Below are 17540 nucleotides of genomic sequence, written 5' to 3'. Positions count from 1 at the left end.
CTTATGCCTCTAGGAGCTAGAAATACCTACTGTATTGTTCTTTATATGCAATACAATGTCTGCTTTATTTGTAAATATCTTTTTTTAGACTAAGAAAATGCTCATAACCTTAGTTGCTCTGGGTGTTCCTTAAATCTGTAGGGAGTGCAGCATATTCTTCCTGGCTTTTCCTTCTTAGACCCTGACAGTACCTTTGTTCTAGTTCTTCAGCTTTACCTCTTGTTTTTTAGTTACTTTTTTCCCGGAACCAGCTGAATCATTCTGAGCTTTTCTTGTTTTAGACTAAATCACAGCAGTTCTGCTTTAGTTGGACACACCCATTACCAAAACTGGAGTGAGTACATTTATAAAAGCAACTGCTTTAAAGACTCATGAAGGTTTGTCATGAGCAGCGGAGAAACACCTTTCTTTGCTGGGGAAGCTGACTTCCAGCACCTTAGAGTGCAGATTGTTGTAATGAGTTCTATAAGCTAAATTTTGACATTTTTTGCTACTTTGTCTGAAAAAAATAATGTATACAAGTAGCTAGATATCTTGCTGCTTGCTTGGAAAGCAGACTTTTGGTTTCAGAATAATAATTCCAGTCAATGCTTTTTTTTTCTTTTATTGCCTCTAATTTTTTTTTATTCCCCTGTCAAAGCATTTTTTTACATGATCTTGGCAGTTAGCAATCTCATCCTAAATTATTTCTCTGAAGCTCATGTTCAAAATCCCTTAAAATAGCAGTATCACTGAAAACACACCCTTTTATAAAGGTTTCCTTCTCTTGAGGGAACCTGCTGCAGCTGAAGCTGTTCTGAGTTCCTGGACTATGTTTCATGCTGGCTGTGGGAAACTCTTCATATAGCCTCTTTTCTGCTCCAGGTAAAATTTCAGCTGCACCAAAGCATAAAGTTGAGTGTATGTGCTTTTTTTTTTTTTTTTTCCATCTGCCTGAAAAGAAGCAGGGCTCTTGAAATATACACAAACCAGTGTAATGTTGTATTGTTAGTGATATACCTTTGAGTTTGAGACAGACGGTGTTAACAGTTCGTGATGGTCCCTCCTCTGAGTGCTGCTCTGGTAGAGTGTTTTGAGTGTGCATCTTCTATAGATTCCTCTGCCTGCCATCTTGGAGTTAGATTACCAAATTCTGATCAGATCCTGTCTTAGGCATACCTCTCAGAGGACTATAGCCTGAGAGATGTGTGTACTTGAGAACACAAGCAAACTAGGATTCAGGTTTGAGGAACAACTATGCAAATGCGTAGTTGCATGCAATGTTAAAATTTCTTATGAGTGTTTTGACCTTTTTTTGCCTGTCCATATGGAGGTTGCTTCAAAGGAGTACCTTCAGAAGTAACTGACATTTGTGTCTTAGCACCTGCTATTTTTACAAAGGTTTATAAAATTGTATTGCAAGTTGATGTAGACTTCAGGTAAAAAACCTGCAAATATTTTGCATTCTGTGAAGTAATTTCTTGTGATCTAACAGAGCTTGTGGTCTCCACCTGAAATAAGGAACACCAACTAAAATATCTTCTTGCTTTCTATTCAAGATCTGTACCTACTTCTTTTATCCAGGAGATTTTAAATGTGCTTTGCTCATGCACCACAATAAAGCCATCAATCGCCTCTGTTTCCATGAAAGGGCTTGTCACAGACAGGCAGGCCTGTCTCCTTACTTGACTGTGAGCAAGGTGGTTTTCAGTTCAAATGTTACAGTATGGGAATCACTTCTTAGACTTCAGATTTCAGTTTCTGCTGCAGCAGTTCAGTTGGCCACAGTCCACACTTTGTAAATTTTGTTCCAGTTTTTTCCCTATTACAAAAAAAAAAAAAAATCTCACTCTCCTTTCTTTTCTGGAAAAAGGGGGCATTATTAATGCAGTTATCTGAGATGAAAAAGGGATTTCAATTTTGACCTCAGTTACTGTGAAAGATGTCACCAGGTATATAATTATCCATCATTCATGGTTGTAGACTCATGACTTGTCTTAACTTGGTCTGTCGCATATGTGAAAGGTGCATTCTGCTTCTGGTTTGATTTTGGTGTTTGTTTATATTCCTCTCTTCAGGCTTTGCAGTAGCTGGTTCTGATGCCTCTTTGGTTGTTACCTTAGAGGAAAAGCCAAACACATAAATGCTTTATGCAGGTATCTTCTGAGTTAAGGTTGTTTCTGCCTGGAATTAACTTTTGCTCTGGTTGACTTGATACTCAGTAGGTAGAAAAAGTCTTCCAGCTTCTGTGGGGCTGAAGCAGTTTATTTGGGTGTGTTTTTCTTGAATAGCTGATATTTACTTTCAGGCCTTTTCCTTATTCCATTGCTTCAGTGAAAGTGGGGATGATGAAAAATTAGAAACACCCCAAGGAGTTGTTTTTTAGCTATCCACTTTACTCACAAGCCTCTGTTGCTGAGATCACAGCACTACATTCGTGCTGTGAATCCAGTTTGTGTCATGTGTGTCTTGAGTTGGTGTGTTTGCAGTTGGCTGGGTAAGCAGCAGTAGCTCTAGCAACCAATTTACAACAGCAAGAGACTGTGTTCTTTTCCTAAGGCTTGAAAATAGAATCTAATCTCCCTGGAGTGGAGACCCCATAGTGGTGCCAGCTGCATTTAGCTGTGTTTTAGGAAGTTGGAAAGACTGCTCAAGATCATATGTACTAATATCTTAACCACTTCTGTACTGATAACCCTAGTTAGGGGGAAAGGTAAGTATTATAAACCCATGAAAATTAATTTTTAATGCCAAGATACTAACTCCATTACATAACTTTCATAATGGCCCTTGTGCTCCAAGGCTCTTCTGCAGACTTGAATCTTTTATATTCTTGTGTGTTGTAGCTGTCCTCCAGCTTATTTGTGGCTCAGTGGAAAGAAGAGTGGGAAAGAATATGCTGTGGATGGCACTAAAAAATCATGCAATAGCAGTGGCAAGAATAAACTGCACTATTGGCTGCAGGCATGTGTGTTCCAAACCTTCAGGTCATTTTCTATAGAGACAATTTTTAGTGTGGTTCCTTTTTTTTTCTGAAAAGATACATGGATAGTGACCTGGAGAAACAGAGAAAAATGTCCGTCTTCAACCCTGAATCAAAATATTCTTCTAGATTGACTCAGGAAGCAGAAAACATACCTCAAGACTGATCACAGACATGTTTATGACTTTATTAAATGTTGGGTTTGTGTAAGAAAAAGCATTGTCCTTACTGTTTCTTTTGTCTTCTGCAGGCCAAGATGATTTCTCCTTAAGTGATGCACTTTTTAAAGGTAGGCAGGAAAGCTGAGGCTGCTCTTTTGACTTCTTTTTAAGTATTATTGCATGACTAAGCATGACAACTTTGCCACGTATGGTTTAGTTAAACTTCAGTGGAACAGTTCAGCCATGTGTTTGTCAAAATGCTGACTGCATAGAACTCAAATTTGTCTTTTGAAGACTTAAAGATTTCTCTTTGTGGCAAAATTTTTCTTGCTGTGTAGATTTGATCTTGTGCATTTAATTGTATAGACATGTACTTATATTTGTCCTTTGTCCTTCATGTGGCTTCTGAATAGTGTTAAATAGTATTTAATTTTTTTTTTCTAACCATACCTGACAGAAACTACAAAGAAGCCTCTTGTAATTCCGAAGACTCCATCATCAGATCTAGGTGAGATCTAATTGGCTTGTAATGCCTTTTACTGTAGAATCAAGTGTAGTAGGCGTACCAATTTGAGATCCTGAATTTTTCAATTTAGTGGCACACAGGGTTGTGATATTTCCATAAAAGAAAGCAGTTCCCTAACAGCAAAAATATTTCTTCATTTTGGAATCTGCTCTCAGGAATGTATTTTGTGATTTCAAAACCTTAAAGACCCTGCGAGAACCCCTTTCGTTGGCTTTCAGTCTACATGTTTGGAGCTTGCCCAGCTTGAGCTGGCCCTTTAGGGGTCCCATCATCTCCAAAAGCAGCAAGTCACTTGGCAGGTAACTTGCTGTTACTTGCCTGGTAACCTTATGGGGCTTTTCTGTGAGTCACTGATGAGTGAGCATGTCTTTCATTTCTGGAGAAAACATTGTGATGTCCATTTTGTTTAAAAAACAGTCTAAGACTATCTCAGTTTTTGCATTACATTTAAAACTTCCCTTCTTTCTCTGTAGATGATTTGGACTTGAGCCATGCTCTTGATCCTGGTAAGTATCATGTTTTCCTGCATACTGCTTGAATGTAGCTGTTGCAATGTCTATCCATCCTTTATGACCTAGGTATAATGAGGCACAGAGTTGATAAAGGTAACAGACTGTCAATAAAAAATAATTACACTCTAGTTATGTTTGTTAATCTTAAGGTTCTGGATCACCATAACTGTAAGAATTTCAATAATTTCTTAGCCAGCTTCTACTTGTTTCATTGCTGTTTTTTTCACTAGATGGCACTACCTCCATAAACTATTACTTATGGTAGTAAATGTTAATTCTGAAATAATCTCTCCCATTTCAGGAAGTATTTTTAGTAAGGAAACATTAATCTGTTATAAGTAATTTGAAGGAAAGTTCTGTTTCTAATGTGAAGGCTGTGACAAAACTGTACAGAGATAATTTCTAGGATCTCTTACTTTCCTGTTTTGTGGCAAGCCAAATGAAGTGTCATTGTGGGGACCGTATGTCTAGTTCTGTTCTGTGTACTTTGTTTTTCAAGTGAGGTACCAAGCTTTATATTTGGTTTAAACCTGGTAATTTTAAAAGAGAAAACAGCCAATTAATCTGTACCTGGTAGAAAAATTTGAAGAAGCTCAGCCTTTGAAATCAGATGTACAAACTAAAATGCTGCATAAGATTTAATGAGTTTTTCTGTGTATGTTCCATCCTAGCAAGGATCTGTCATGCTGGTTAATGTAGCAGAAAAACCCTTACTGGCATTAAACACAGAGTTTAGCTAAAATAGCCAAAGAAATATAGCATTAGCTAATTAAAGGAAAATGACATGGGGAAGTTTTGATACAATATTTTAGGTCAGGTCATCTTTCAAGGTGACTACAGGCTCTGCTTTCAGTTTCTTCCCACTAGTAATTTTGCTCAATTTATTCTACCTCCTGTTTGTTCCCAGATGATCCCAAGCCACATGCTCCTGCAAATCCTGGAGATGCTGGTAAGACTGAGCTAACAGGAATTTTGAACATTAAAAGAGTATTTGTAAATCTCTCCTAGTCTCTTTGAACATTGCTGTACTATGGACTGGTTTTGTTATCTTAACTTTTTTTTTTTTTTCTAAATCTCTCTTCTGTGATTAGATAAGCCCAAGCAAGATCAACCTAAAGGTTCTGGTAAGTTCTAGCACAAACTCCTGGTTTTGCTGTCTCAGTTACATTTCTTATAATTGATCCTTGTTAATTGCCTGCTATGGATGTCAGTTGTGGCTTACATCAAACACTGAAGATTGAGAAAAAGTTGTCTTGCAAATAAGCTTTGCACCAGTCTTGAAATTCCATAACAACCTGCTGAGTCACTTTCACTTAAAAACAGAATGATGTGGGGAAGAGGCAGGATGAGACAGTGTGTGTGTATGCTTGGGGCAATGCTGTTCTTGGCTGCCTGTGGTGAAGCACCTAGGTAGTGGGTGCTTCTTTACAAACTGATTCCCTTCTAGGCATGCTCAAAAGTAAACAGCAACTGCCTATGATCCTTACTCTAAAAGGACCTAAATTAAAGGTAAAGCTCCAAGTTAAAAGGTTGCTGCTTTTTTTTTTTTTCAATATAAAGGCTCCATTAAGAAATACAATTATTTGTGTTTGAAAGATAGGTTTAAAATACATGTCCTTCCCCGCCTGTTCTGCTTTAGAGGTCCTGTCTGATTTGCAGCAGATACTTGAATTTGAGTCCTGCATGCCTCAGCACAGTGCTTTTGGCACCCAACTAAAACATCCTCTGATGCAATACTTTCAGTTTTTCTGCCTGAAACACATTTTCTTTGTGTGAACTAAATATTCATTTGGCAGCAGAGGGAATGAGAAGGTGCCATGAGGGAAACAGGAAGGCTCCATGAGGTAGGGTTCAGTGGAAATGGAGAGGGACTACTTCAATGTCCTGCAATAAATCAGAGAAGGGAATTACATTTGCACTGTTTGTGACTTAGAGACCCAACTCTGAAGAATTATTCACAGCTGCAGCCTTGAAAGCAAACGGACCTTTTCTGTCCATGTTCTTTCTTTGCTTTGGCAGGACAGTGAGATTTGGGCTATTAGAGTTAAGCAGCTTACAGGGGTCCTTGCTCACTTAACCTGATTTGTGAAGTACTACCTGCTCTTGGACACTGACTTCTCTCAGTTGCTCAGGAAGTCCAGAGAAAGGAGTGCTGCTGTCAAACTCTGTAGTGCTGAGCTGAAGGCACTTGACATTGTGAGGGCTTTTAAAAGATTAAATGTTGTGACCTTGGTGCTGAGCCTAAAACCACCACAAACTCAGTTGAATGGTCTTGAGAAAATTTGCATGTTACTATATGCCTTGGTATGTCTTATTCACTGAACTTGAAACACAGTAATGTTATTTGCATTATTTTATAGGCACGTTTGATGATTCAGATCTATTGGATGGCAATTCCCCAAAAGGAGGAAGTGATGGCAGTGGCAGCAATGGTAAGATAGCAGGTTGTGCTTCATATTGTTTCTATGGCTACCTAAACTTTTGATTAAAGCTTGCTCACAAGCTGGTTAGACGTGCTTTAATTTGTAACGCATTTGTTTCTGGTATCTGCAACTTAAGAGTATATTTTTGAGTTCAAAAGTAACATGTTCTGTCTCTGCCAAATAAACCCCAAATATTTAAGGGATAAAACTGGTCTAGAGCAAAAATTTTCAGTGATTTTTACTGTTACACTTAGAAAGATGGCTTTTAAAACTGAAATGTGAATGCAGTACTTACTTCAAAATTCACCATGAATATTGTTTTTAAGGTCATCTAAGTACTATCTTTGATCTTCAGTGACATACTCTGTTTCTTTTAGTTCTTGTAGTTAGGAAGTCTGGGAGTGGGCCAGAAGAGGGTCCACCTTTTGTTCTCAAAGATTTCCTTTGTCCCACAGGATGAACTGACCTTTACACTTCCCAGTGATCCTTAGTTTTCACTTCTTTATTGTGGTGGTGGTGGTGAGGCAGGTGAGAGGTGAAGAGGTGAGAAGTTGTGGATGCTCCATCCCTGGAAGTGTCCAAGACCAGGCTGGATGGAGCTCTGAGCAACCTGGTGTAGTGGCAGGTGTTCCTGCCTGTGGCAGAGAGTTTGAAGCTCGGTGATCACTAGGGTCACTGAGGTCCCTTCACCACCACGGCATTCTATACTCTGAGCAGTATAAAACCATTTCATAGCTTGCCAAACTTTTTGTGGTAATTTGCTATGTCCATTCAGTGCATTACTGCAATTTTATTATTTCCAGATCAGAGTTAGTTTAAGTATCTTGATGGGGTTTGGGATGTGCTAATGGTTACTGACTTCTCTGGGGAGTTGTCCTAGGTAGGGATTACTGATGCCACTTTTTCGGGTAGCTTTCCCCTTCCAAGGTTCCTCTGGGGCAGTACTTGAAAATTGGAAGGGGCAAGAAACACGTGTAGAGACTTGTGTGGTGGATTCATCTGCACAGGTTCCTGCCTCAGTGGTAAGAGTTCCACAGTGACAAATAGGGTTAGTATTTATAGAACTTCTGGCTTGCTCGTGAAGAGAATTGCAAAGATGAGTGGATGAGGCTGGGATTTTAGGAAAAGATACCTGGTTCTGTGGAAACACAGCTGAATGTTACTCTGAAATTATATGAGTTCTCTGTGGTGGTGCACAGGCTTATTAAGCCAAATTTCACAAAAGTTATGTGCTCATTTTGTAGAAGTGCTGAGCACTCAAGGCTGGAGTTGGCACCGCTCTGAGCCGTGCTTTGAAAACAGAAAGTTTTAGTGCCACTTTAGCACTGTATGGATATAATAGATGGCGTGTAATTTTGCATACTAAATTGACAAAATGTTCGTCAGTTATGATATGAGTGTTCTTTAGGCACATAAAATGTAAACTCTCCATTAATTTTTTACAGAACGAAAGGGCTCAACTCCAAAAGGTGGCCAAGAAGAGGAGGGTAAATGCATGAATTTGTGTATATTATGGTGTTTGGATGTATGAAGCTGGTTTTCTCAGGGTTTCTGATTGCTAATCTTCTGCTAGAATGGTCACTACTGTGAGTAGTGAGTTACAGAGTGAGTTACAATTAAAAAGCTTTTGTGCAGTCTGGAATTCTTACTTTTAAGCTCTGCTTCCATAGTCCTGTAACATTACTGTTACAAATTATTCTTAAGTGTTAAGGTCTCGGAGATGCTGGTGCAGTGATTGTGTGCATGCAAAGTAGATATGGCTATGAAAGGGTTAGTTTTTTAATTAGTGGAACTTAAAACAGGCAGTGTTAAGTTCCTTAACAATGGGCATTGCTAAGAAATCAATGGTTATAAAATGAGAGGATTCACTTTTCATTATGCAGAGAGTTGATTATTGCAATTTCATGTAATTTCAGTTTAATGGTTTTTGGAAGTGTTCAGAGGTTTACTTTGAGACAATACTTTGATGAGGCTTTCAGTTCTGAAAAACATAAACAAGCGTTTCTGTTTCTTCCAGCTTCTCCTGGAGCAATAGCTGGAATTGTAAGTGCTGTGGCTGCTACTGCAATTGGAGCAGTATCTAGTTTCATTGCTTACCAGAAGAAGAAACTCTGTTTCAAACAAAGCGGTAAGAATTCAAAATTCATTTTGTTTCCTACTGTCTAAAGAGAGGCATTTTTGTATTTATATATGGACTATAAACTGATCCTGTGCATAAGGTAGTTGTAATAACCCAGTGAATTTGTGTTCACAAGGAGTAACACGTTCCTATGTTCCTAGCATGTTCCTGATTGTCATCTAAGAGTGAAGAATTCCTTGCCCAAAAATTTAGAGTATCAAAACTAGGGAAAGCTTTACATTTCTTAAATAAAAGCACTTCTTGCTAAAAAATAAGCAGGAGAGACTGCAAAAAATACTTTTTAAGGAGAATCAAGTGGAGGTTGGGGATTAGAGACTTTCATGCTGAAAAATACTTTGTGGTTTCTAGTTCTGTAAATTTTGCCTTTGTGTCGTCACAAGATGCTTGCCTGCTTAATAGTTTTATGACAACTTACCCAAATGTTCATCCTCAAATGATTCCTCTGCAGTCATCTATTGTTTGCTTCCTTTCCACCTAAATAAGGTATAACTTGGGTCAGAGAACTTTGGGAGTGCTCTGGCTGATAGGAGGGGCAGAAGCTTTGGTTTTGTCTGTTTCAGTCTTTCTGACTGTTTAGTGAAGGGATAGAGCAGTCATTCAGCCAGGCACTGCTGCTTTATAATTTGGGAAGTTTGGGAACTGAATAACACCTCTACCATGCATGTTAAAATTAATGTGCAGACAAAACAGGGCAACTCAACTACTATCAGTAGCCCATTTTCTTCATGGCTGTTTCTTCTCTCAAATTATCTATTTATCAAGAACCTCAAATATAAGAGAATTTGAATGCTAAATATCTGCCTTTTTCCCAGCAGATGAAGAGAATGTGAATATGGAAAGCCATAGGGGAGCACAATCTGAGCCACCTGGTAAGACAAGAATCTAGGCTGAAGATGAGCTTTTTGGTAGGGACCCTATTAACTGCACTTTACTGACATCTAACATACTGGAGAAAATGAATTGTACTGTTTTGTTAAAAAACAAACAAACAAACAAACAAAACCCCTCCACAAACAATCCCCCCCCCACACACACACATTTTGGTGGAGTATGAGCTAACAGTGTGCCTAGGTAGCCAAGAAGGCCAGTGCCATCCTGGCCTGTATCAGCAATAGTGTGGCCAGCAGGACCAAGGCTGTGATTATCTCCTTGAACTTGGCTCTGGTGAGGCCACACCTCAAGTGCTGTGTCCAGTTCTGGGCCCCTCACTTCAAGAAGGACACTCAGGTGCTGCAGCATGTCCAGAGAAGGGTAGTGGATCTGGGGAAGGGTCTGGAGCACATGTCATGAAGAGTGACTGGGGGAGTTGGAGATGTTTAGCCTGGAGAAAAAAAGGCTCAGGGGTCATCTTTTCACTCTCTACAGCCAGCTGAAAGGAGATTGTAGCCAAGTATGTGTCAGTCACTTTTCCGAGGTAACAAGTCATAGGACAAGAGGAAAAGGCCTCCAACTTTTCCAGAGGAGGTTTAGATTAGATATTTGGAAAAATTGGTTCATGAAGAGGGTTGTCAAGCATTGGAACAGGCTGCTCAGAAACTCCTCATGAAAGCAGAGGAGTTGTCATCCATGGAAGTATTTAAAAGACATACAGATGTGGCACATAGGGACAGTTTAGTGGTGGACTTGGCAGTCCTAGGGTAAGAGTTAAAATAGGTGATATAAAAGGTCTTTTCCAACATAAATGATTCTATAGTTTTACCATGACTACAAACTTAGAACTGAATCAAGCATTCAGTTCTGACAATAAGGCCAGTTTTCTCTAATTTTTTATTAAATAGATTGGTTTATTGCCTTGAGAATGCATTGAAATGTGGGAGCTTAAAGGAAGTGAAGAATTGAATTTTCTCTGTAAAAGTATCATTAGAGGCAATTGTGAAAACACAAGCCTGCTCAGTCAGTGTGATGAATAACTGCAGCTGGAAGTCTATTACTATATATTTTTTCTGATTAGAATCTGAAATGTTTTCTAATTATAAACTAAAACAGAACATTTCAGGAATGTATATTAAAAATTATGATATTTGGACAGAGATGAAACTACTCTGGAGGCAAAGAGGACTGAACTCACCAGCATGTTGTAATTAAAACATTCTCTGTTGTGAACAGAGAAGGATTCTTGCATGAAAGAACCATCACATAATTAATCTTCCTACAAAGGTGAGAGCTGTGGAAAGATCTCTTTTAAAGCAGCAAACATTGAGAACCTCACCCTTCCATGTATGGCTTTGTAGAGGATTTGGCTGATGGAGCAGGTGATAAGCTCCAGAAATCCATGGATAGAACTGTAGGAAATGGTATAGGTGAAAACTTGGCCTTTTAGCCCTTGTGCCTGGTCAACAAATGAAGAAGCACTATAACCTCATGCTGAATTTCATTGGTTTTGAAGTACTGAGTATTAAATCTCAAAGCAGTATGTATTTGCAGTATATTCTTCTGTGAGTTTAATCTTAAACCTGCAGAACTATTTCTGGGGTTTTTTATAATTAAAAAAATAATTGTGTCTTATTTTTGTCTTATTGCATTGCTTTGTTATAAACTTTCATCTTGTTCGTTATCTTCTTTATAAACATTTTAAACTGTTAAATATATAAAACTGTAAAGTACAAAACATTTTCTTGCAATGCTGTAAGGACTGAAGAGACTCGAGTATCCTCAATTCAGTGCATTAGGGAAGCAAATAGTATCATTCAAAGTCCTCTACCAAAAGCCGTTAAAATATGAGCTGTAGTTGGGTTATGCTAAAATTCTTGCCAAGATTCACCAGAATTCAAAAGTGAAATGCATACCTTATTTTAACCAGTAAAGTCACACTTGGGATGTTATCAAATATAGTTACTTCTGCCTAAATATTGATGTCATATTATGTTCCAAATTTCATACCTCTATTATATTTTGCAGACAATCATGATCATGTGTTGGGCTAAGAGACTGAGCAGCCATGGTGATCATGGTTGTCTTTTTTTGGAAAGACGGGTATCTGTCAGGGAAGACTGAAGTCTCCCTTGGAATGGAGAATGTAAAACCTCTCCCTCCAAATTATTACAATTTTGCAATTAGGAGCTTTCAGGCAAAAATATGGGAATGGGAATAACAGTTATTTACTAGGAATAATAAAAATGCAAATACAGTAATACAAAAAAAACCAAGCAAGCAAACAAACAAAAGTCCTAGAAAATCCTGACAGAGTCAGGAATACAACCTGACACCCTGTTGGCCAGGGTGTTGCAAGCAGTCCAGGTAAGTCCTCCTGGAGTGACAGATGTGGTTCTGTTAGAGTGGAGATGGTCCTGTAGTGGCAATTAGATGAGTCCGGTCTTCCTCTGAGAATTCAGTGGAAAACCGGCTGCTCTGGGGTGCCTGTGTCCCCATTTTATCTGGGTAGGGAATGGTTGGCTCCTCCCCACTGGGTGGTGCATCTCACAATGGATGATGTAATGTGTCGTGTCACTGGTGAGCCTTGATGGCCCATTAACAGAAGATATCCCCAGAGGGGGAGACAAAGTCAATGAAAGAGATAAGAAGCACTGCCCCAGACAGTCTATTGTCAGAAGGCATCCACTCTCTCCCCACTCTGGAGTTACAAGAGATAAAGAACAATATCTCCTGAACGGTTTCAACAGATGAAAATAGAACACACATTTTTTGGTTACATTTTTCAACCCAAGATATGGTGCTGCTCCTGATCTGAGTTCTGGGAGTTGGCAGATGTTAGGTCTGCTTCTGGTAACAGATGTACTTACATGGCTTCCAGTTGGATGCAGTCTCTTATCAAGCCAGGTCAAATGGCACAGCAGAATACGTCTGTGTTTTTAAAATTTTATGTAAGCCTATCTTACATGGACTTCCTGAACCTAGGAACTTACTTTCAGTAGTTTATTTTTTCTTTGAGTAGCCTGTTTGCATGTGTAAGAACTGCAGGCCTGAACTGAGTGCTGGGTTACTCTGCAAGTGTAGATAGCCTCCCTGTTTAGTAGTAGGATGTGGTTAGCTGAGCAAGAAATCTGGGATGTAATATCCCTTGCTATGCAGCCTATTGGCTTCATAGAATCAAGCCACTGCTTACCTAAATTTATCACACAGTGTCAAATGTCTACTGAAAGTTGTTGACTGCGTATCCTGCTACGTAGTAATGTATAACTTACATTGCATGCTAACTTAGTGCACTAATCTTGAATTGTTTTTCACTTTTCAGTTCAGCGTACACTTCTGGAGAACTAAATTAAAGAAAGAGTGGTGAAGAACAGATCTTTGAACTGGATAAACAACCTGCATTCTGCCAAAAAAAAAAAAAAAGGAAACAAAAAAAAGCAAAATATAAACAGCAGAGCCCAAAGTTTCATGAGAAAACAGCTCTTGTTTGAAACACCTCTGGGACTGTGACTTAGACCCGAGTACTTCTGTGTGGTTAGCCCTGTGAAGCATTGTGGCACACCAATACATGGCCTTAATGACAGGGGTGTAGAAGTATGTTGTGCCTTTACATTTTTTCCTTTACTCCTCTGACAAATGGGTGTGTCTCAAGCGCATTCAGTGTGTTTAATTTTTCCTTACCTCTCCAAAACTAAAATGCAGTTATTGTTTTTGTTATGTTATTGCTCTCAGGCAATACAAACATTTTTTTAAATAATCTGTACTCAGTGAATAGACCAACCAACCAACTTGGTGTATGTTGTGGGCACCTGAAAGCAAACAGCTCACTGTGTATGGATGGTGGATCTGGGTGTGGGTTCTGCTGATCCAATCTCTGTAGCTGCCTGGGCCAGCTGCCAGGGAAGAGATGCTTGTGCTTGAGCATTCAGGAGACAAAAATTCTGGTTTGTTTCTAGATTTTTTTTTCATTGCATCTGTCTGGAACAGATTGAGAAAACCCAAAGTTAATGCACACCGAGCCTTCATCCTGTCTGTCTCTTCCTGCTTGTCAAGTACTGAACTGGTCGGTTGTGGAAAAGCCTGTTTTTGCAGATCAGAAACATAGTTGGACTTTGTATTTCTGGTGACGTTGATGTTAAGCATTGTCCAAACAGTTGTGGATTAAGTACTTGGGAGTGGGGATTAACATCTTTAGACTTCTATACCCAAAAGCTTAAGAGAAAATAGGGTTGAATTCAGAAGGTTTATTATACATTTGTAAGGGACAGAAACAGTACCACAGCTCCAAACTACAGCACGACTGACCAGAACAAGCCAATCTCATTCCACAGGCATCCACTGAACGGTAGAAATAGCAAACATGTGAGAAGTGCTTTTGGACTTGTGAAGGATTCCCCTAGGATGATGACCTGTGGTTGCACCCTACTCTGAAAGCACTTGTGACCTGTGCTGTGGCTCTTGAAAGCAGCAGAAATGTTTCGAGGATCTGTGGAAACATGGAAAACTACAACTCATAACAGCCAAAGGACTAAATCTGGAATAATAACGAGTTCTGTCAGGAAGGAATGGTCTGACCAGTTTTGTTGGCTTTCATTCTAATTGCTTCAAATTTTCATGCAATTTTACCATAGGTGTCTTATTAATGGGCTTCAGCCACCTGACAAGGTTCTACAGGAAGGTGACATTTCATGGAACATCTTAGAATGTAGAAATTAATGAATTTGGATATTAAACCTGTAAATATAGCTGTACATTCAAATATGAATGTATGCCAAGGATAATTCATTTAAGAATTTCTTGTACATGTTTCTTAGGTTGCAACAAAGCTTTTCTCCAATGTTAGTGTTTTCTTATGGAATTGATTTGTAAATCTCTTTTTGCCCCACATCTGCATTTAGTATAGAATTGCTAAAGTCTTTAAGTGTGTTTGAGGGTGCAAAAGTGATTCCTACATAAACATTTGGTTTATGTAAATACAGAGGAAAGAAATGTACTACTTACCTACATTAATAAACAGATATATCTATGCCACATGTAGAGCAAATAAAAGTAAGTCCGTGTTTGTTAGAGTTAAAATGGCAGGAGGAGTTCAAACTGGCTTTTAGCTAACCAAGACTCTTGAACTCTTTTTCAGCTTTTGTGAGCCTAAAAATTACTTAAGACCTATCAACGTTGTGATTTTTTTCTAAAAATAAATTTAAAAAATGATTTCTGTGTTCGTCTTCTCAGTAGTTCTGAAAATAAAAAACTTGGTGCTCAATCACCTAGGGAAGGAACCTTTAAGTGATTTGTCTTCCTGCGCCATCAGCAGCTCAGGTTTATTTTGTACAGACATTTTAATCATTTTGGAATGAAGTTGGCCAGAAGCAACAAAGCTTTGAGCTGCTTACAGGAGATGCTAATCTGTGTGATGTGAAGAGATCTGTCTGTGTGAAGGACAGGTAAGGCTTTCAAAGGAAAAGATTTGGTAGCCCAGAATCTACTGAAAATATGCACTTTAGATGTCTTAGTATGGGCAAACCTAACAGCATTCAATTTTCCTCATCCGATTATCACATCCTGTAGCAGTAGATGCTTTTGCAGGGCCATGTGTTGTCTCACTTTCTGATGTGAGAGGACCATAGCTAAATGAGAAGGCAAAACAAGAATTAAATATAAATACAAATATAAATATAACAAACTTACTGATTTTTCCAACTTCCTGATTTATCCAGTTATGTTTTCACAGTCTGGAGCTGTGGAAGAAGGAAGAAAGACTGGCTGCTGCCACCTGGATATAAAAGGTTAAACAGAAGACTTGAAATTTCATTCTGTTCTCTTCTGTGAGAAGGTGCCAGTTCATGGGTTTCTGTTATGTGCCTGTGAATAAAACCTAGCAGTTCACTTGCAGTTATTGGGGTATTAATTGCTACGTTGCTGTTTGCCTCACTGCCCACAGAAACTTTTATCTTGTTTCTTTGTTGCTCAACTGCCATTACGTTACAGAGCTAAATATTCTAACTCATTTCTCCCACTGATTGGGACAGGAAACATTATCAGTTAACCTTCACCACTCTTCTGAAGTAGTTCTGCAGTCACGTCCCACAGGTCACCTGCTGCCCATCATCGCCTTAGGAGCTGCCAGTGACTTTCAGTTCTGGAAAATAATGTAGTTTCTGTGCATGTTTCAATTAGACTGTGCAGTGGAATGAAAAAGTGCTGTCCTTTCTAGGTCCAAACTGCAAGCTGATCCCTGTGAGGTACCTACCATCAAACTGAGTTCAAATGGATGGCAAAAAGAGCGCTGTCCCGCTCCTGTGGCACACCCTCTTCACTTCCATTTCTCATTCCAGTCTACCTCCTTTGAGGATGAGGAGGAGTTACCATCAGTAATAGGAGGAAAAGTAATCAAAGCACGATCCTCTAGAATAATATGTCACTTTAGCTTCTACCAGATAGCTGCAGTAGCAGTTTATTCATCCTATTGGTGGAAAAGACTACTTGAAAAATGTTTGATGGTTTTCAAATGCGGTGTGCATTTCAAATACTTACTCAAAGTTATCTAAATGAATTCATTGTATTGTGCAAATGAAAGCAAGCAAATCTTAAGCGTAACATTTGGCAGCTTTTTGCCCTAGCTCTTATCTGTGCATTTCAGTATCTGTGCCAAATTTTGAATGCTAAGAAAAACATTTTAGTGCTCTCAGTTTTCAGTATATCTTGGGCTGAGTAACAGTTTGAATGCTACTTTTCTTTGTTGGCTTTTTTTTTTTTTCCTTTGGGCCATCATCTCAAACACACTGTTCTACGTGTGTTTGTCACTTGAGAAGATTATGAAGCAAGGCCTAATCTTTTCACAAAATACTACTTCCTTTTTGTGCTGCTCTTTTACACAGATAAAAAAAAAAAAACCACCACATTTAAAATGAAGTGAGAAGATTATTAAGAGTGGGAAAAGGACTTAAATGGAGCAAACCCACAGTTTTCCCAAATCTCAGCGTTTGGAATAACTACAAGAATAAAATACATGTTTCTCCATTTGCTTGTGAAAAATCATTGAAGCTTTAGCTAGTATGTAGTAATTGTATTCTGTTGTCAAGAAGTTGTATCACCAATTCAGTTGTGTGTGTTTGGCTAACATTTAAATTAATGGCTTGAATTACTGGATGCTTCAATATTTTAATTAAAGTACTTCTGTTTCTATGAAAAAAGATGAGTAGTGTAGGATATTAATGGCATTCCCAAGTAGTTCTAGTGTATAATTCAGTTCTTTCATCTCCAATGGACACATGGAGCAGGTTACCCATGCCAAAGAAAGCAATGTCTGACCTCTGCCCACAGGAAGATGGGGCTGCCACTGTGATGAGTTGTGACTGAACTCTTTTTCCCTTTCAGCTTGTCTCATCTAAAAGAGGCCTGATGGGGTAAAAGTGAACAGACAGACACACTGGCTCCTTTTCTACCACCATTTGCGTTTCTAAAATATTGGGGATTTCCTTAAAAGACAAGTAAAAAAAATATAGGCAATTCATCCACCTGGTCAGGCAGAGAGACCTTTGTTTTCCTTTACACAGAAAAAGATGGGTCAATGCTCCTTCAAGTGCTAAAAGTGTGATTTATGGTTAGATATTAGCTCATATATTTCTTTTTAATATACAATATATTTTTTACTTGCTGTCTTGGGCAAGCTGTTGCATGCTTTTGACAGCATCAGGATAAAGAAGTTTCTGTAATGCTCCCAAGAACAGGAGGGGGATAAGCATTCAAGACATCCCGATTCCTGCATTAGGTCCACTCCTTCCAGTGCCACACACTTTCATATTTAGCTAGACAGGGCAATAGCTGGCTTCAGGAGAGCTGAACAAGATGTGCATCATCTTCAGACTTTGTCTGAGAATGTTCAATATCACAACGAAGTTGTATCAGCAGACAGGTGAGACAATGTGTATCGGGAAGACTTCACTTGC

General features: G+C 38.8%; 1 protein-coding gene across 1 annotated transcript in view; it reads left to right on the top strand.

Moving 5' to 3' along the window:
• The window catches only part of CD99 (CD99 molecule (Xg blood group)), a 32680-nt gene extending 17814 nt beyond the window's left edge, over window positions 1–14866 (top strand). Inside the window, exons 2-11 of the mRNA XM_063392436.1 lie at window positions 3213–3251; window positions 3581–3631; window positions 4123–4155; window positions 5069–5110; window positions 5253–5285; window positions 6522–6593; window positions 8030–8071; window positions 8602–8712; window positions 9537–9593; window positions 12917–14866. Coding sequence (XP_063248506.1) covers window positions 3213–3251; window positions 3581–3631; window positions 4123–4155; window positions 5069–5110; window positions 5253–5285; window positions 6522–6593; window positions 8030–8071; window positions 8602–8712; window positions 9537–9593; window positions 12917–12942 — 506 coding nt within the window. The 3' untranslated portion in view covers window positions 12943–14866. The remainder of the gene's footprint in view (window positions 1–3212; window positions 3252–3580; window positions 3632–4122; window positions 4156–5068; window positions 5111–5252; window positions 5286–6521; window positions 6594–8029; window positions 8072–8601; window positions 8713–9536; window positions 9594–12916) is intronic.
• Window positions 14867–17540: the final 2674 nt, after the last annotated feature.

The sequence above is a fragment of the Prinia subflava genome, chromosome 3, assembly GCF_021018805.1.
Source record: "Prinia subflava isolate CZ2003 ecotype Zambia chromosome 3, Cam_Psub_1.2, whole genome shotgun sequence".
NCBI classification, from domain to species: domain Eukaryota; kingdom Metazoa; phylum Chordata; class Aves; order Passeriformes; family Cisticolidae; genus Prinia; species Prinia subflava.
The sequence above is the reverse complement of the archived record's forward strand: the minus strand, read 5'-3'. Positions and strand labels throughout refer to the sequence as shown.